The 20,935-nt window shown below is 40.8% G+C and overlaps 1 protein-coding gene across 1 annotated transcript in view; it reads left to right on the plus strand.

Moving 5' to 3' along the window:
• The first annotated feature begins 2,560 nt into the window (after window positions 1-2,560).
• MUSK (muscle associated receptor tyrosine kinase) overlaps window positions 2,561-20,935 on the plus strand; it is a 52,548-nt gene continuing 34,173 nt past the window's right edge. The window contains exons 1-5 of the mRNA XM_032675637.1: window positions 2,561-2,657; window positions 6,537-6,663; window positions 9,835-9,986; window positions 11,397-11,524; window positions 11,971-12,112. Of these exons, the coding sequence (XP_032531528.1) occupies window positions 2,561-2,657; window positions 6,537-6,663; window positions 9,835-9,986; window positions 11,397-11,524; window positions 11,971-12,112 (646 nt within the window). The remainder of the gene's footprint in view (window positions 2,658-6,536; window positions 6,664-9,834; window positions 9,987-11,396; window positions 11,525-11,970; window positions 12,113-20,935) is intronic.

Raw genomic sequence — 20,935 nt, forward strand, 5'->3', positions numbered from 1 at the left:
AGAAACCTGTGTGCAGTGCCAAGTGGTCAGTGGTTTTCACTGTCAAATCTTTTGTTAGGCTGCCTGTATCTGAGAGGCCAGCAGCTTTGCAGAGGGAAGCAGTAACACATGCAGGGACATGTGGGTGCATACATTTCAAGGAAAGACCACATAGTACATGCTTTTGGGCTCTCTACTGGCTGGGAGTATGCTTGGAGCCGTGATATGGGAGCTTGGGATCTGAAGACCACTTGTCTTTTGTGTCTGTACACATCTGCTACCTTAGCAGGTAAGGGTGTGCTCTTTTTCTGACTTTCCTTCAGCAAGGCACAAACAATCTAGGAGGTACTTGGAAAGCATTGATGATAACTTTCTGATACAAGAGGTGGAGAAGTCAGTAAAAAAGGGTGTGCTGTTGGACCTCATACCAAACCTTTGAATGGTCGTGGTGACCAGGAGAGCTGTCTGAGGACTGGAAGAAAGCAAATGTCACTCAGTCATAGGGCAAGTAAGAGGATCCAGGGAACTGCCAGACAGTCAGCCTCACCTCAATCTGAAGTCTGGCAGGTAAATACTTTCCAAGAACCACCCAGATTGCTTGTGCCTTGCTGAAGGCAAGTCAGGAAAAAGAGCGCACCCTTACCTGTTAAGGTAAGCAGATGTGTACAAACACAAAAAATAAGTGGTCTTCAAATCCCAAGCTCCCATGTCACAGCTCCAAGCCTACTTCCAGCCAGTAGAGAGCCCAAAAGTGTGTACTGTGTGGTCTTTTCCCAAAAAGCACGCACCCACATGTCCCTGCATGCACTAACCTCAGGCCCAGTGCACCCTTGTTGCTTCCCTCCTCAAAGCTGCTGGCCTCTCAGATACAGGCAGCCTTGAAAAACTTGAGAATTTTACCCTAAAAGACCAAGTTGCATTCCTATGGAGCAGATTAATTGATTATATGTGGACTTGAACAAAAGAAATATTTGTAAGTTCAGCCATGAATCAGGATTTCTCTGATGCCTGGTAGGATTATTGTTGTTTCATTGTTGTCTTTTGTTTTCTTTGTTGTCATTGCTAGTTCCAGTATTCCTGGAATATCTTTGGCATCTTCTGTGAGTGTTTTGGGCTTTATTCATCTTCAGAGCCATGGCATGTCCCCACAGTAACACTGCCATTATCAAGCCATGCCAAATCATAGGGATTCACACACTCATAGCGCTGGCCAGTTTTACTCCATTTACTCCTCAGAAGAAGCACTGATGAACTATGTATGTTCATGGCAGAAATGACTGCTAAGAGGTGGTTGAAATGAAGATTTTCAGCACAAAAACAAAATTCCAGAGATCTCAAAGTACCTTTTACTGGGGTATGTTATGATTGTGCATTCCCTTTCCTCAAACCATGTAATTTAACGTAAAGCTGTCATGCACTCTGCTGATAACATGATGAAATCTATTTGGAATCATGTTCAATGAGCATTGGTTCTTTCCAGCTTGATTATTCACCTTTTTCTCTTCTGCTCATGTAGATGTTGCCCCCACATCAACCTTTCCACAGTGGTAAGCCCCTTTGCAAACATTTTTCGTATAAATACATGTGTACTGGAAAAACAGGCAGTACAAATTACTTGATATTTTGGAATAAGAATGTGACATGCAAACCACTGTGTTAGGATGGGGCAAGACAAATTGAGTCAGGAGATCTGCTTGACTCTAATACTCCTCTAAATCTCCCTAGAAAATGAGAACTGCTTTTTAGTCTTTCACCCTAGGCAGAGACCCGGTGGTTAATAAGATATTTCCAAAGATTAGTATCAGTGTCCAACAGTCATATTTCCCTACGGCAATGCCTTTACCCATGCCCAATTCCCCTGGGCTGCTGCTGCTGTTGAAATGGAATGGTCCTTTTCTCCTATGCTATAAATTTCACTTCTACTGTGGGTATTTACTTATTCTGGCGTCTGTTTCCAGGATAAGGCTTTGTTTTTTTTGGTATGCTGCACTGGTTCTCAAACACTGATAACCTTCTTGGCAAAGAAAGGCACTTTCAGCCACCAATGCCAACCTCTCCTGCTCCAGCAAATGCATCTGTTAAGAAAAGAAATGCTATCAGCAGGACAACAGGTGGCATATTGCAGCCAATCTTAAAAGGTTATAATAAGAGGGAGTGTATGTGAGAGAGAGAGGAGAAAAAATGGAAAAGAGGGTGACTAGGCTGAAGGAAAATCTAGGGGCAAGTATTTTTTCCACTACTGCACTTACATGGTGCTGGAATGAAGGTCTGCTGACGTTGCAGCACTGGGGTAGGGTACTGCCCTGGAAATGCATTTGCCCATTGTACTGCTCTCTGTTTGCTTAGAAGGAATTCAGAAGGGATTTGCTTTCTCTTGTTTCATGAGCCCCACGCTTTCACACTGACCAAAGTGGATACGCACCAGCTGGCCATGTCCATCATCACCACTGGGTGGGAGAATTCCTGATTATACTTAGATCCCTCAGACCCCACTCTATCACTAGCAGAGAAGCTCTACTTGAGCACTGCTTCCGAAATGCAGCCGGCTGGGAGGTCCACACGCCTCGCCTGAAGGAGCCGGATGCCTTCTGGATCAAACATGAATGACTTGCTGAAGGTGCCCCTGGTGCACGTCCTCACCCTGGCAGCCCTCAGCTTGGCTGAGACACTCCTGAAAGGTTTGCTTGGTGGGGCTTTTGCCCTGGTCTTCTTCTTCTGTCACTTGCTGAAAGAGGTTTTCCAAAGAGGGGGGTGTCTCTGGTAATGGCAGGGTGGGTGGTGCTGTAGTGTTTCCAAAAAAGACAAAAATGCTCTGCTTTAAGTGGTCACTTCACTGCTTTTAGAAGGATAGCAGTGAAAATATTCTAGAATTGAAGGTTCTTTGTCTATGAAGATCACGTAGTCCATTGTAATGGGCAGAGGGATCTTTGGGTTCAGCCTGGGTGGGATGTGTATTTCTCATGTTAAAGGAAGCTCTGAAGAGTTAAGGGCTGATAGTACCTGTTGCTGCAGAGCCCGACTTGTGATATTTGGCATGTCTGTGTACGCTTATAGGTACATAAAACTTCAAAAGAAGTAAATAGCTATTATGTCTTTACAAAGCGTATGTATATAAATACAAACACGCATTGTTTGTATAGGATATAATATAGAAGTTATTATACCTTCTTCCTATCTTATGTGCACACACACATATGGACACATGCGCACATACTTTTAGCCAGCAAAAGAACTGGAAAAAAAAATCTGCTTAGGAAACTGTCTGAGGTACCAGTTGCAACGATGGTCTTCTGGACATACCATCTGATAATGCTTTGGGCAACAATTTTTGGTGCACAATGATTGTCCAAAGCCATTCAATGCGTACTAGAAACATTGCAGCTTCAGGAAAACAAAAAATCTTATTCACATATTAGCTAAACATTGCGGCTCTTGCAAGGCTGTGCTTTTATAATTGTTAGTTAGATTTTTCTCAAAATGGAAAAAAAAGGAGGTATCTCCTTCATAAAAACCTTTTCAAAATAAAAGTGTTGATATTTTCCTAAGGCATTAAAATAAATGGGTGAACCCTAGCCTTTTGAATTCTGTGGTAGGGCAGGATTTGAGGAGCAAGAAAAACAAAGAGGACAAGGATACCTTTTTTTTTTCTGGTGTCATAGAACAATGAACAGACACATATCCTATTCTAGAACATCGCATCAGATGGATGAATTGGCTTGTTTCTCGAGAGAAGCTGAGAGGCAACTGTAGTCCAATTGCCCTATAGAGGTCTTGCAGCATTAGCTGGAAACACAACTGAGCGGTTTTTGACCAGAGGAACTGCAATTTCTCTAGGTGTCTGCAATTCTGTAGGAGGGACTGGCTCTGCTTTCTGCATTATTTTGTTTGCCTGGCTTGTCTGGTTTCAAAAATGTGAATCCAAATCCAAAGAGAAGCAACCTGAAAGCTTCTGGTGGGCTGGGGATAGAAGGGGATTTGCTTTCTTGTAGTCCCGTGACCAGCCTTGGGTCATTTTGCTATCTCGGGAAACTACAGCTGACACCCAGAGAAAGGGCACCCATGCAGATTTACACATATATAAGTTAATTGATTTTCAATATTACTTAAAGCCACAGGGTTGCCTTAAAAATATCAGAAAACTCAAAGGGATATTCATGGAAAAGATTGGCTTCATTTCTATACGCTGATAGATATGTCCGTACACTGTTTGAATTTTATTTTCTCATGTTAAAATCTGGTAGCATAGGCATCCCAAGTTTTGAGAGTTTTGAGTGCTTTCTGAAGAAAACATGGACTGACAGCAACACCTGAGCAGTTTGGATGACTTTTAGAAGCAAAAGCAAGCAGCATCTCAGCCATTTCAGGGCTCTGTTGCAGCCTCACAACAAAATGGCATCATTGCTCGCTGTCTCCACTTGATTTTAACATCACAAAGGTAAAAAACAGCATACGGGGAAATACCACATCAGTGTGGCTGTCACAGCTGCTCTTTGAGGATTCAGAATTTGGGGAGGCAGCTGTAAAGGAGTTCCTTCTCTTTTTTCCATTGTGCTGTTGGTTTGGGCAGTATCGTCTGTAAGTAAGAGGCTTACAGACTTCTGAGCTGTATGCTGGCTTTTGGGAGGTGCCAGATGAGACCAGGTGTAGGCAATATTCTGTCATGCACTGAATTAAAGACACACCATAAAAGTATTTAACTGTTTCTAGATAATTTATTAATAGGTAAAGCTGACGGGTCTTGTTTACCCAAAAGAATAAGTTACTGTAGTTACGCATATTGACTCTTGGTACAAATTCTCACATTTCCTTGTGAGAATGGCTGTGCTTATGCAGACAACAGCTATAAAACTAGTTGCTTTGAATTATCATTACTGTAAAAATTTACATTTCTCAGTATTAGAAGCATCCTTCCAGAGACCAAGACATGCGGACAACAGCAATAAAAACATACTATATGAAATTAGATTGCAGGAAAACTTAGGCTTTGTGGGAATCATCCATTCGGTTTCACTGGCATAGAATTTATCTGGTGTGCAATACAGAGATTGTTTCTATCTAATGTAACTCAAAATGACCCAATACATCGAAGAGTGATACAATTTGAAGCAGTGATCTTAAACAATGAGTGTGTCATGGACTTGTTTTAATTAATTTTTCTTTAATATAATGTTTAGTACTACCTTAACTATAGTTTTGAGATTTGTATGAGTACAGTCATTACTGGTAATCAATGATGCAACTTGAAGTTATAATAAATAGAAATATTATTGATGCAGATTTGTTCTAATAAAATGTCAAAAGTGTTTAGATTTTTACATAAACCTGTTAGTGGAAGCTATTTCTTTCTTCCTCTAGCTTTATTCCAGCAGAACTCTAATTTTGACTCCCATGTAAATTGAAAAAGCATTGAGGTGTAGACTTTCTATTATTCTCAGACACTGAAATCTGAGTGTCTTCTATTTTTCCCCTTTCTTAGGAGGGAGGGGTAAAAATGTTCTAATTTATTTTTTTCCTGAATTTAAACTTTAGTATACTAAGGAGGGCCAGCAGATAAACAGCGATTGGTATTGTCCTGTGAAAAGACAAACAGTATGCCACATACTGTTACAGTCAGAGAGGAATAAGAAGACTCCTGTATCCATTATGCATTTTCAAGGTGATGTTTAGGAATATGGTATGAAATTAGTTTATCTCAGCACAGTAATCAATGAAATCCAGTCCAACAAGTATGGGTGTGTGTCCCTTGCAGCCATAGATTAAAAGTTAGTCAAGTGTCTTTGGAGACAGTGGCTCCAATGCATATCATGTACAGGGAAAGAGATTCACTAGGTTTATACTTTAATCCCTTCCAGCTATGATTCACGTCTTTTACTGGAGTGACAGCAAGTGTTTCTAAAGATGCATTCGAGTATTACAACAGGTATGATAACAGGTCTGATAATAAGCATCAGACACAGCTATCAGACTTCTAACTCTTGTGCTACTTGTCTAGAAGAAGAGAGAAAAAGAGAACATGTACTAGTAATGACACAAATCTGAAGGACCCTAATGTCTGTGTGAGCCTGGCTTTGAAAAATGTAGTGCTATATAATAGGTTTGGTGTTTGAAAAAAAAAAAAAAAGATAAATAGTTGAGTGGAACAAATCCTGTAATAATGATGAAGAAGCCCAAATCTCATGCATTATGAAATAATAAAGAAGCACTCTGCCCACTCAGGAGGAAGATCAGCTTGGCTTCAATTGGTGTGCTGCTCCTTGCACTTCCAGCCTACACAATGCCAGGGGGGCAGCCTGGCACGGGGACAGCCTCATCTATGTTCTTGCAGTATGCCACCTAGTGCTATGCACCTTGGGGGAGAGGAGGGTTAGAAACATAGGATCCATAGGGCTTGTTGTAGCTTGTTTTGCTCTGGATCTCTTTGGAGAGATCACAAAGCAAAATGCCTCAATTGAGTGACCCTGCAGGGACAGCTGCCTCCACCAAAGGTGTCTGGCAGTCTATGTGCCTTTCTCCAGGAGAAACCATAAGGCTTTCTCGTTTTCTCTTCCTTCACACAGCTCCCTTAATCACTACTCCTTTGGAAACAGTGGATGCCCTAGTAGAGGACGTGGCCAAGTTTGTCTGTGTAGTGGAGTCATACCCTGAGCCGGAGATTACGTGGACACGCAACAGCATTCCCATCAGGTAGGGAGCAGCCCCAACCCGCTCCAGCATCTCCTGCCAAAACTGGCAGTGCTTTCCTCTGTGATAAAGGAGATGTCTGGAATTATAAAAATAGGTCTGTGGCAGGGAAGAGGGTGAGTGGCTGTAATTATATAGGAATCTGTGTTCCTTACAGAATGATAAGAGCAACTTCGCAAACTTGAGCTTGAAGACTGTTGGTTTCTGCTACAAGCTATGCAAGAATTTTCTTTCTAGCTTTAGGCAGTTCAATCTGCTCTGTTCCTCAGTTTATGAGTTTATGAGGTGGGAGGATGCTGTATAATATTTAAAAGAAACTTTGCAAGGCTTGTTGCCTATCTCAATGTTCTTGGGAACTTTGCGTGGAAGGGGTCACGCTATGCTATTCTTGTTTACTTCTAGTTCTGGATCTGACCCTAGGAAAGTGGCTTCTCATTGTTACACTTTCAAAAATTAACCACCAGGCATCAGGATGCAGATGAAGGCAGCAGCCTTGGCAGTGTCTTATGGAAGTTGCTATCATTGCTTTTGCTCTGTTGCCATAGACAGGCTTCTACAAAGTAAATTGTACTTGATCTTCCAGCTCTGAAATCACATGACATCTACTGCATGCCTTCACATGTTTCTTATTCTAGATTGCTGTTAGTGACTCCCTCTGTAAAGGAAAATTACAGCACTTCCTTTGTTGGTTAATGCCTATTCTCTACGAGAGATGTCCATGTTAGGCAGATGGTCACCTGAAGCATGGTTCTCACTGTTGTGGTCAAGCATCCAAAGAGCCTTTGAACCATTGGCTTGGAAAACTCCAAATAAGTCAGTGGTAGCAGGAGGTAAATAATTTTAAAATAGGAGGAAAGCAGAAACTTACACATATGCATGCTAGCCTTCAGAAATCAGTTTTTTCATTGCCTGCAACCTCAGCAAAACCCTGGGCGTAATCCTCTGACCCTGGCTTTGTTGTAACATGGAGCTCTGAACTTCCATGGATGTTATTGCCAAATCAGGTCATGTTTCTCCTAGTCCCTTCCCCATCAGTGGCATCATGACTGAAAATCAAAGCTGGGAGAGGACGTCATTCATGCAGGGCCATGCCTTTCTCTCCCCAGACCTTTAAAATGGTCACTCTCTATGTGTTCTAAGATAATATGAAAACCAGACCATTTCACACCACAATCCCCACTTCCAGAAGCCAAACATACCTTTCTAAAAGCCATTCCATTCTCTCTCTGAGATAGAGTGCCTTTTCCACAGCATTGACCAAAAAGGAAAATACGGGTAAAAACATCTCTGCTGGTAAGGCCAGAGAGCTCAGGAGCTTCATTCCTTTACTAAGGCTTCTGGAACAACATTTATATCAGCAACCATTTCACTTTCACAAAGATCTGTGGCATTAATATTCAGTACTGCTGGGTACAAAAGCTTAGACTAAAGACAGGGAAATGGATAAGCTGAATATATTTCTGCTACTTTCTAAGAACTCAGATGAAAATATTTACAGAATGAAAAAGGATCAAATCGCTGGGCTTTTTTCTCTGAAAAAAACTCCATATAAATATATTTCTGTGCTGCTGTGTATATATCAAACTTCAAAGGGCCTAGTTCTTGCAAGCAATTAATATCAGTTATTTTATTTACAGGATTTTCTTCTCTTGCCAAGTCTAAGTATCCTGAACAGATAGCTAGGCTAACCTTCAAAACAAAACAGTGTGTAAACTTTCAGCTTCGATGGGAATAGGGCCAGGACAGAGGCTGCTGTCAGCACTAGTATTCTGGATGTGCCTTTTCTTTCGGCATCAAAACTTGTGCAAGGAGACCAGCAGGTGCCCTGTGCTGACTGAAAAGCCCCAGGACAGGGCTGTCCACAACAAGCCTTTCTCAGGGAAAGAAGGGTGTAGAGTTAGCACATCTTTTACACTGTGGATGGGTTCATGGCACTTTTTCTTCCCGTGGTGAAAAAGGGGAGCAAGATATAAGAGTGAAAGGCAAAAGGCTGTTGAAAGGAAATATGTGCTTGTCAATGGCACATGTAGATTACTCAGTGACTACACTACAATTTCTAACAGTAAAAGAACAAAACAGGACATATTTAGGTGTCAGATATTTGTGATAGCTTGGGAGACAATCCTTAGGTCAGAACTATTCAGCTACTGTTCATCAGAATCAAAGCCCAGGAGCATGAAAGTGCTTCCAAAAATCATCTATGACGGTGTGAAAATCAAACATAAAGGAATTTATGAAATGCTGTGCAAACGTTTTTTACTGAACTTTTCTTATATTTTTCCAGTTTTGTAATGAAAATCAAGAGTTCAATCCTCTGACTTCTCATCACCTTTCTGCTTTTCCCTTGCTCTCACCCACACCCCACCCGACTCCCCTTCTTCCCCATGCCCCCCTATCATGTTTGCATATAGAATTGGTCTTTGCTCCACATATTTTGTTACAATATCCTACATCTTTATTGTTCCAGCTTCAGGGCTTCTCTTGTCTTCTCTGAAGTCTCCAGGTTAAATTCTACTTTGTTAAAACTATAGCTCTCCTTGAATCCTCCAACCTTGAGAATGCTTCATCACATTTCTTTGCTTGTTTCATTTTGGTTTTTTGCTTGTTGGTTTGCGTTTTTTCCAAAAAAATAGACAAAACCGCTCCTGGATATAGACATAAAAATACATGGTTTTTTGTTTGTGTCTATTTTCCCAACAGTATAAATCTTTGTGTAACTTGATCTGTTCAGTGAAAAAAGCTTTCCTTTTTATTCTGGAGAAGGTTTCTTTAAACAACTTCAACCACTTCTACTTCCTATATAAGCAGTCCTTCCTTTGCATTGGACAATTACAGCTAACAGGACCCAGCTGGAAAAGATTATTTGTGCTCATGCCTGTCCTTAGCCAGTCAGAAAACAAAATATGATACCTACTTACTTAATATTTGGATGGAGGAAGAATTGCCGCTACACCAGTGGCAGTCAGGAGCTGCACGGTCTAGTGAGAGTCTAAGTGAATCTTAAAGCCCAACTCAACATTTTCAGCACCTTTCCTTCCCCTTGCAGGTTGAAAATAAAAGGTAAAGCTTACTGCCATTTGTAGCAGTGTCAGTCATCTGTAGATTCAAATGCAACTCCCCCTCTCTGTCCCTTGTTGTTCTCCCAGCCCTGACGATCTGTGCTGTGCCCTGCAGGCTGTTCGACACGCGGTACAGCATACAGAGGAACGGGCAGCTCCTGACCATCCTGAGCGTTGAGGACAGTGATGATGGGGTGTACTGCTGCACAGCAGATAACGGGGTTGGAGCAGCTGCACAGAGCTGTGGGGCTCTCCAGGTGAAAATGCGTAAGTGGGAATGCAATTTCTTCCTGACACCATGTGAGTATTTAATTGAAAGCCTGAGCAGACCCCCAGGTACGGCCCCCGGTGATCTCTGTTCAGGGCAGACCCATGTTCTTGTGAGCCTGGGTGCAGTCCTTCGAGGCAGTGACACAGCATATTGGGTCATATCTTAACTTAATGCTGTTCTGATTATTCACTTTGAGTAACACACACTTGTGCTAGGATCAGGGGATAAATTCCAATACTTTGAAGAATGCCTTTTGTGCAAACTCCATAAAAGAGGCACAATTTTATAAATTAGACCTCCATGGCAATATTGCATAAATCCCTTGTGAATATTAAATTTAAAATTTCCCTAAGCAGATTTCTGCCTGAGGATGGCAAAAGTGAGTAAATGATGTTCAGGTGTTCTCAGTAGTAGTGTGGAACGGTCTGGAGCACCATGAGGTAAATGCCATCATCTTACGTGGAAGGCAAAGTACTTAGTCTTGCAAAGGGCAATGTAGGTTCTGAACTTGGTGAAGCTGAACTCATATGGCTGCAGTTGCTAACACAAGCACTTTAAAGGGCAGCAGAGGTATAGTCTGGCTAAAGCATCTGTTTGTAGGAAAGGATTTGTTTGTGCTAATGAGCATGACCCTCCAGGTCTGGCAAATCTAGAGCTCTACAGCACCCCAGTCACTGGCAGGTGAGGGCTGGAAGGTGACGCTCTCTTGAAGCTTGTTTTTCTGCTGGTTCAGTATCACACAAGGGAGTCAAAATGTCAGGTCTCCCAAAATACTGAGATGACAATTATTTTTACTCCCTGCTCAGAGTAAGCTAGGCCATATGGTTCCTTGGGCAAAATAAATTTAAATTTATCCATTATTAACTTTAAGGGAGTTTGATTGCTTTTTTCTTTAAAGATAATTTCTTCTTTTTACTAGCACAGTTATAAATCCTTCCATTCAGGATATTAATTGAGTTTACGTGCCTTTCTTGTGGAGCTAGAGGGAAGCCTGGGTTAAAACTGTTTCAAAATCAATTCAATCCAGATCTGAACTTTCATACAAGACAGTGTTTACACAGTGAAGAATGTCAAAACCTGGAATGCAAACATTCTTCAATACTGGAAATACTCTTATCTGAATTTGGATTTTAGCCCAGGCCTTAATTCAAATGACCATCAAACTCCACTCAGGAAAACAAATAACCCATATAAGTTAACTGCTTTTGCATCCATAAACTGAAACTTAATGCTGTGCTGAAGAAAGTTCTTTCTTTCCAGGGCAGTTCATGATTAAGTAAGACTGGTCTACCTTTCAGTAATATAGAGAAAAAGCATAAAAATTTCTGATGTAATTTCTGAATTTGTCTTGTTCTAGTACCTCTTAGCTTCATTTCAACTTTAATTTTGGACTTTTAAAATTTTAGGACCCAAAATAACCCGACCACCTGTAAATGTGGAAATAATAGAAGGCTTAAAGGCTGTTCTTCCATGCACTACAATGGGGAATCCAAAACCTTCTGTTTCATGGGTCAAAGGAGAAACAGTTGTAAAGGTGAGTAGAGAATGATTTTTAACTAGTGGTAATTATTTCTTAAAGGTATTGTGTTAAATATTATCATCAGTTATAGTATTTGTAAATTTTAGTTGCTAGAAAGCAAGCATTTGGAAAATCCAGGGTTCATCTCTCTGGATATCTGTATCTTATATTTTATATCCTTATTACAGTAATCGTGGACAAATGCTGATGAAAGCACTTGTGAGTGTTCTAATAAATAAGAGCTCTTTTGAAGCTATAATTCAGAAATCTGCAAAAATAGGGATGGGTGAGTTTGTCATGACAATGCTGAGTGGGAAGAGCTGGCCCCAAATCCTTCAGTTGTAGGACAACATAAATAGTGTTCATACATGTAAGACCAATCTTTGTGAACAGATATTTGGTGCTGCTTTTGTGCAGCCTGCATGTAGAGGCCTCACCTCAATTGCTCCTTCCTCTGGCAGGAGACTGCTCGCATTGCTGTCCTCGATTCAGGGAATTTAAGGATACACAATGTTCAGAGAGAAGATGCAGGACAGTATCGTTGTGTAGCCAAGAACAGTCTGGGCACAGCCTATTCGAAACCCGCAACTGTTGTAGTGGAAGGTGAGTAACCCTTGCACCAGGCTCCAGCTCCACATGCCAGCTCCTCATCATACCTGGTTAATTTGAATTAACTTGAAGTACTACACTAATGTTAACAAAAACATCTTAGGGGGAAAGAGGAAAGGAGAGGAGAGGTTCGGAGAGGTTCGGAGAGGAGAGGTTCGGAGAGGTTTGGAAAGGTTCGGAGAGGAGAGAGAGAGGGAGAGGGAGAGGGAGAGGGAGAGGGAGAGGGAGAGGGAGAGGGAGAGGGAGAAGGAGAAGGAGAGGGAGAGGGAGAGAGAGAGCTTTCCTCATTGTGGACTGGAACATTTTCTGCACGCTAAACTGAACACCAGATTGATTTTTCAGTTTCCTGTCTTTATGCTCTCAGTGTCCATCTTTTATGTAGAGAAGATATTTGCTTTGTGGTATAAATCATCAACAGTTTTAGAGTGCTGAGATCTGTGGGCTGCAGGAGAACCCGAACACAGACAACAAGGCATTCTATCTTCCTGAATCCTGTAAGACAATTTCGGTTGTGTAAGGGTTTGTAGAGTGGGTGGAGGAATGACTGATTCAGTATATGAATTAATTTTTATTTCTGATTCAGAATGACCACAGTCTGGAAAGTGCAGAAGGGTTTCCATTTGCCTAGTAAGCTTCAAAAGATTGTTGTGGGTTACATTTGGCCTGGGTGCAATCTCATTTCTAAGAGGACCATTGACACCTGGGAGCAGAATCAGGTATATTAGATCCAACTACAAATTACTGTAGGTCTGCTGTTTCTCTAAAGAGCGCATTAATTTTCCAGGTGGATTTTTTTTCCCTTCTCTTTTTAATATTTATACATACAGATTTTGAGTGTGTCATAAATTCCTTAAATAGTTTTAAATCCGGAAGGTAGCTATTCTTAGTCTAGATTCAGAGCCATGTTTCTCCCAGAATAAAAGTGATAAGGCACAATGAAAACAGTTGGATCTTGACGTGAACAGCTTGGGTTTTTACTCCGTCACTGAGGCAATGGGCAGAGGCTTATCAAGGGTTAAACTGTAAATGGCAAATACTTGGTGCCATGCACACAAACAGCCCTCCCTAGGCCTCAGACACTGAGATTTTATTGCTCCAGACCTACCAGAGTCAGTCAGGGAACCTAAAAGCAGGCTGGAATTGCACCAAAAATCCAGGCTGCTAAGGTAGATATCTTGTTTTGTCCCCATCTCCAGAATTATGCAGTGGCCTGTTCATTCAAGGAACAGCAAAATAATCCACTAATATCCTACTTGAAAAAGAGAACATATGAATGCTCATTTTAAAATGATGAAGATTAATTCCTATTTAATCAATGGGAGCTCAATGCTCCCACACAAGCTATGCCCTCATATTCCCTGCATGTATTGCATGAACAAAGAAATGCTGTTCTTCAGACTCACCTTTATTTCTCTGGTAGAACACTTATATAATATATCTAATTTCAGGCTGTCACCCAAACTAGACTGATGTGTGCTTGGTTTACAGTTTTAGCTTCCAAAATCCAAAGCTATTATATCTGACTGCAGCTTACTGTGTATTCAAATCCCTTCCTCTCATGGTACTTTAGATTAATTCTCATGGATCTTTAGCATGCATACATATGTATACATATACCTGTGTATACATGCAGGTACACACACACACATCATCCTCACATAACTCTTTTATTATTACTTTTAGTATCCCTCTCCTCCTGTCTCTACTACCCCCTTAGTAGCAGCATTTTAAAATAACTCCAAGTAAATAATATACTAAAATTACTCAAAGCAGGAAAGCTACACTCCAGTAGTAGTGTTTGAGCATACACTGTGTTCACAAAACTTGTGAAAATTGCTGTTCATTGCTTCTCTAATAATACTACAATATTTTTCCTTAAATCTTGGTGCTAGTATTCACTGGAGTCACCACTCTGCACAGTGTGGTTTAATATTAAAATAAAATGACTAAGCATGGCTGGATAACTATGAATATTTAATTCCAAGGCCAGTGCTCATTCAAAGAGCAGTGCAAATATTTATACCTAGCTAAATCTAGATCATGCAGAACCTGATTTCTGTTGTGAGCTTTCCTTTTAATGGGCCCAGCATCAGTCCTGTGTGGTGTCCCACCCTTAAGGGGAAGGAAGCACCCAAGATTCATAGGTCCTCGTAGAAAGGAATGACAAGTCAGAGAGTTTGCAAAACTTAAAAGCTTACAAAGTTTTATTTGTAAATTACACATTTGGCATGGAAATTTGTTTGTTAATTCCTGATCTCCTACGTAAGCACACAGCAGTGAGTTTTGGATAAAGGAATGGGATGAAAGGGAAAGCAGTGAAAGAGAGAGAGAGGTGGATTTAAGAGTGGAAGAGAGAAAGAAGTCACTATGAAGTGTTTCTCCAGTAGTGTTCTGGTTTACAGCTCTGCAGAAGCTGTATAATTGTGTTGGGTTGTATTTTCCCCATTTGATTTCTTTAGTTACAATACACTCAAATTATGAAAAAAAAGGACTAGTAAAAGTACTTGCGTGAAGTAGAATTGCAATAGGCAGAAACAAGCCTTCTCCACACTACTCTGCAAAGCGAAACAAATAAGCAATGATCAGTCTGCCGGGTCAGTTAAAATTAGTGTGTGAATGTGACTTGTTCTTGCTAATGTACATCCAGAGAGATCTACAAAAGGTAATATATGCACTGAGATAAAGGAACGATATTGTAATCTTGGCTGTTTGCCAAGAAATGTGTTTTTAATTTCCTGGAGGCCATATTTCTGACCTGCAGTTTTGTATTAATTTTCTATTACCTTAAGGATTTTGCTAACTAGATGTTTAATCAGTACTTTATCAGTTTTGATAATGTACACTTCTGCTAACCGTAGAAGAGCATTTATATACTCAATGAAATAGTACATTGCCAAAGGATTTCTAAAAATTTCCTGTTGATTGCTGTACTGATGCCCAAAATGAATCTCTGGCTGAAGGATTCCTGGATGAATCCAAGATTCAGGACTACGGTAGAATAGAAGCATTTGCTGGCTTACCTGGCTTACCTTCAGACACAGATGTCTGAAGGCTGAAGTTTATTTACAAGATGTTGGCTGAGATGGCTAAGATGTTCCATCCAGTTTCACCTGAAGATCACTCCTTTAGAAATAAATATGAGAGCAGCTATTGCCTTCACTAGTGTTGAGAGTGCAGAAATTCCCATTGATGTCAGAGAAAATTCAGGGCAGGGTAAAGACTTTTCAGCTGTGCCAAGAACGTATTTTTTAGACCTTGTCTGAGCATTTGAAATCTGTAGTGTTTGCAAGACCTTTGTCTGTTTTTCCCTTCATGCATAGGCTGTAGAACAAGAGGAATTTTGGTTTTCATTGGTATTTCCAGCAACACTGATCCAGTCCACTAATAGGACCAGTTTCATAAAAGCTGTGCATGAGATCCTCAGGTTCAGCTTCTGGGCCTTCTGCCTTAAACTGTACACCCTGTGTAGTCCCCAAGGTTTGAAGTGTATCACAATGATATTCTTCATATGCATTGTGTATGAATTATATGATATTAAAAGACTAAATTTAAAGCCATGAGCTCTTTCCTGGTGAGAGGCTTGGAAACATTCCAGTTATGAGCATGCTTGTCACTCAGACACAGAGAGAAGCTGCCTGGTATTTTTTTTTTCTTAATACGTGAAATAAATTCCACTGGATGGTTTTGCTTTAATCTCTTGCTATCTTTTCCAGATGTTGTGCTTATAACCAGTATTCAAAGTATATGTCATTCCTGCATCAAATAGGAAGTATCTACTGAAGAACAACCATAAACCAGTAAATTTTGTGATGATTTACAGGCTTCATTGCCTGACATGTGCTCTGTTTTTTGCTTTGTTTTGGAGAATGTTTCCTTCTCTCCTTGGGAGAAGGAAAGGACCATCTTGTGAATTAGTAGAATGGGCTCCTCTCTTATATGTTCTTCATTCTTCAAAATAAAAAAAGTCACAAAGGAAATTGAAAAATTGATCATGAATTTCTTACCATTTAGATGTAACAACTGTTAAAAAATGAGGCATAAACCCATGAGCCACATGTTTCATCCTTAGCCTTATTTTTAGCTTCAGCTATGGAAAGAGCATTTTCTGGAAATGGATGGAGTTGTTGTCATTGAAACGTACAAAGGGTTGTGATGGATTGGGCACTAATACAATTGAAGGCAGAATGTTCTTCTGAGAGGTGTCCTTCCAATCCAACAGAAGCATGTGTGTGGCAGTCCTCTGATGCAGGAAGACAGTGTGAATAGTCTACTGGGACTTTGTGTGCAATAGGTTTTTCTTTCCCTAAGGATGAAGAACAACCTTCCTGTTGTGCCTTTTTAGGTGTTGTACGCAGCTAGTGAAACCTTTGAATTCCCAGTTTGCCCAGTGATGCATTTTTAATGTTGAAAAAGAAAGAAAAAAAGAATAAATACGTGAACTGTAATGTTAAGGAAAGCTACACGGATAGTCCTGTTGGTTGTGTACAGAGTTAGATGAACCTCCATCTTGTGACTTTTGTGAAACTGAGCTTGATCTTCAGCCTGTGGCACCAGAGAATGGTGGAATTCAGGAGTTTTGGACTATAGAGTGTGATAAGGTTTAGCTTTGAAGCCAGCACTTTACAGAGCCATGTCTAGAAATTAGCAATTACAAATTTGTAAGGAAACAAATAAACAAATTAACCAGGACAAGTGCTGGAAGATCCAGTATGTTTAACAAGAAACGAATGGGATTCTTCATGGATTTAATAACATTTTTGGATCAAATCTTCTCTGCAATTTCTAACAATCAGAATGGGGTCAGCTGGCGCTAGTGATCCTTTCTTTATCCAGTCAGTTTCATTCACTTTTTGCTGAAGTGTAGCTGTTCCATTTGATCCTGTGTTATTCTGTGACAGCACACAAAGCAATCAAATCAAAACAAGCGTAGAAACAATGTTCCCCACACTCCCCTGACTAGATATTTGATTTTACATTCCAACTCTGATAGATTGAAGTCTTTTCCTGTCCAGACTTTGTTGCTTATTACTACCTACTAAAATAATACCCTACCACAGGCCACAAAAATGTTCCCCTATAAGCCACTTCTGAGAACTGCCTTAGCCTTAAAAATAGGAAGGTTTTCCTTGGAGAATCATTCCTATAGAAGGAAGGATCTGCCAGATTTGATTTAGATTTTTGATTTTTTAAAAACAATTTTGCCTAATTCTTGTGTTAGTAAGGAGACAGTAGTGAGATTGACAATAGAAAGCGATGCCATTGGTATTTAGTTAACTGACTATCCCACAAAGTGTAAAGCACTAGCTTCCTTCATCGGGTTTTTTAACCTCTTATGTAGTCTTGGGACAAATTTACACCATAGATAAATCAACAGACTAGAAAGTCACACCCAAATTCAAGTAACAGGAATGAAAGTATGTATTTAGTGCAGGTAATCTATCAATTTGGATGGTCCACAATTCAGAGATGGTCTCTATTTCAAATGAAAGCTGACTCCTGATGTGCCATCCAGAATGGTTTTTACAGTTTTGTGTCAACTTGTCTGTACTTGGCATAGACTATGTAGGAAAGACAGATACCAAGAGACCACCAAAGCAGCCTGTCAGCACTGCGACCCTGACTCTTGCCGCATTTCCTGTAGATTAAATATCAAGGTGAAATCAGAATTTTTATCTATGCCATCTTCTGAGGTAGGATGTTTTGGGTGAGGTGAATTGCCAAATAGCAGACTGGCAAGAAAGTTTGTAGATCTTCGTTTAAGTATTGAGTGAAATTTCCTCATGGAAATTCTGATGTCAACACTGAGGAAGAGTCTTGGGCTCTGCTGTGAATAGAGGAAGAAACTCTGGGACAGGATAGCCTTCCCTATCTGCATTGATGCTGGCGTGTGTACCTGCAGGCTGTGTCCTACAACAGTAAATGGTGAATGCTGCAGTTTGCTGTTAAAAATTGCAAGGGGTTTTAGGGGAGGCATCATTACAGGGAAAGAACAAGCTTGCTTGTAATTACACCAAGGTATTTGACTGGTCTCAGCAGGGTGGCATGGGTGTAACTGAAAGCCTAGAATACCTCATTAAATCTTCTCCTACCTACGGCATTCACCATAGTCATGCCAAAGATCTCAGATGCCGCCGATACAATCATATCCCTAATTACAGGGTAACAGGGCAAGCTGCAGGAGAAAGAAAACAGCCCCAGACCTTCGGCAAATGAACAAATGAGTGTGAGATATTCAATTTACTCCTGAGTCTTGCTCTGCTGTGACACTGACAGGAGGTGCATGCTGCCTTTGAGTAAGTGTCACAGGGTGGCCTCCTGCATTGAGGAGCTGCAGTGCAGGCCTCCTGGGAGCATGAGGCTTCTGAGAAGGCATAAGCACACAATTCTTCTTTAAGAAGCATTCGAGCCTGATATTTCCTTTTGCAAAAAACTCTTACCTCTAAAAAAGGGTTTGGAGAAGCACTTAAAAAATATATGAAGTTCTTACATCATTGCATGAGTTGTGGTTTTAAGAAAAAAAATAAATATGGCAGATAAAATTCTTCTGTGTTTTAAACTGTTGGCTAGCTGGGAAGCATGTGCTTCCCGCACAACAACAAAGAGAGTAGAGGATAAGGGGGCTAGAGCAAACTGAGACAACTATCCTGAAGTCACTGCAGCCCCAGGCAGCACCTCACAAAAAGGGCATATCCAACAGGGAGCTGAGAATTTGGAAGAAGATGGATCTCCGAGGTAGGAGGGACTAGCTGAGTTTTCAGCACTGAAAATCAAGCATACCTGATGGGTAAGGTGAGCAGGGAACAGGCTAATTGCTGTCACGCAAAACAGGAAACATCCTAGCAGGTACTGCTAGCAGCACTTTAAAGCAGATGAAAGGAAGTACTTTTCATATGGCATGTAATTAGATTTACAGCACTGCTAATAGCCTTTGGTGGAGACCAGATGCCAGGATACTGCAAGACTTATCTCAGTTTTGGGTATCCCAGAGATTCCCATAATGGCCTGCTCAATTCCTGAGAGTAAGAGAGGGAGACTTGTGTATAGCTGTGGATACCTCAGTATCTGCAGACAGACTGGTAGTCTTGACAGCAGTCATGGTGGGTTGTGATCACAAATGGAATAAGCAAAGGAGTTGCTCCTTGACTCAGGAGGCTGGGAACTTCCTTTCCAATTTCACATACAGTAACGGGTAATGTCAGAGTTAAATGGCACACGATATGTCTCTGTACTCTAGAAGAGACATGGGGAGGCTTAAAAGGGTCTTTCCTTCAAAGAAATGAAATACATATATAAGACCAGTACTGACATGAAAAGAATTTCCTTGTTCATTTCCTTGGGAAGTAATTTGAACATGCTATCCTCATTTGTCCTTGAATCTGATGTTTACTCTGTATATAGAGATGAACACTTGTACAGAGCAGGTTTTATATAGTTACACAGGATATAAGCTATCTACTTACATTTTACTCCTGGTTATTATATCGTTGCATATTTGAGATGTCTCCTTTTAGGATTCCGGAGACATCTACATGCAATCTAAAGTCTTTCACAGCTGAGAAGTTAGTGACTGCTGTGTTTAACATGAGTCCTTTTGCTGATGCAAATTGTCCCACCATCCATAAATCTGGGAGTTCATCCTAGAATAAAGTTACCTTGAAAAGTTATTACCTTACTGAGAAAAACTTTCTTTGATATTAGACACTAGAGCTTTGAATCCGAAGGGATATGGTTCAGGATGGAGATGATGTGCTTTGCTCTGTTTCCCTTCCACATGGATCTTAAATTGTCCCTGCTGTCTCTCTCACAGCCTCAGGCTCCAGGTTGAGTACCTATGTATTGCTGTGCAGGCTGGTCTGTGCTGCATGATGTATTAAGGAGTACTACAAGCCCCAGGCCAACCATATCATGTATCAGGAGCCAGAAGAGCTTGGAAATGTTGAGATTTTATACAAAAAGTGGATATTTCAGATGCATTGGAAGGTTATCCTCCCAGGTAACCATGATAACAGGGTGAGGGGCAAGTGAGTGATGAAGTACTGCTTGCTTACAGCTCTTCCTCAGCTTGCTCTTTTGGGACCCATACCTAATAATGCTGTTCCTTGAGAAATAATACAGTGGTTGTGCGCATTTCCTATTGCACTTCTTTTTCTTTTGATAACTTGTATACAGATGGTTCTCTAGCAATAAGCATGTTTGGACATGGACTAAATAAAAATAGGTAAGCAATTTGATAGAGATAAGTGGAAGTGTCTTATATCAACTTTGCCTGAGCCATTTTGCTCCTCTTTATGTTTACTTGGTAGACTTGCAGAAAAGATAAATATTGCCCTTTTGGTAAGAAATAGTTGGAGGTCAAAGTGAAACTGACCTCGCGGTTATCTTGGGATTTAACTATTAACCTGTCAGTTTTGGAAGTGGTAGGCCATGTGCAGAGCCTGCTGCTGCTGCTGAGAGAGGAGTTGTTAACCACCCTTACTGAAGAATTTCTTTGTTCACCAAGCTGGGATTTGGTCCTGTCATGTCAGCTGCAGAGACTGTGCCTTGCTTGTTCAGCCCTGGCTCTTGGAATGTGACTAGCTGCTGCACAGCTTGGCATGGCTGTCTCTGTGACCTCTGATCCATGAACAGGGTGTGTGGCCTGTTCTTGGCCCTGGCATTTCAAGAATTTTTTTGATTTCACACAGATTATTTCATGGCAGAAAACACAAATGCCTTGGCTTTCTATGCGGTTAAAAACATATTTGTCAGACCTTCCCTCATCTCTCACCGGTGGGAAGGAAATGGTAGCCCCTCTACTTGTTACCTCTCCTTGACTGC

Source organism: Chiroxiphia lanceolata, chromosome Z (assembly GCF_009829145.1).
Source record: "Chiroxiphia lanceolata isolate bChiLan1 chromosome Z, bChiLan1.pri, whole genome shotgun sequence".
NCBI lineage: Eukaryota > Metazoa > Chordata > Aves > Passeriformes > Pipridae > Chiroxiphia > Chiroxiphia lanceolata.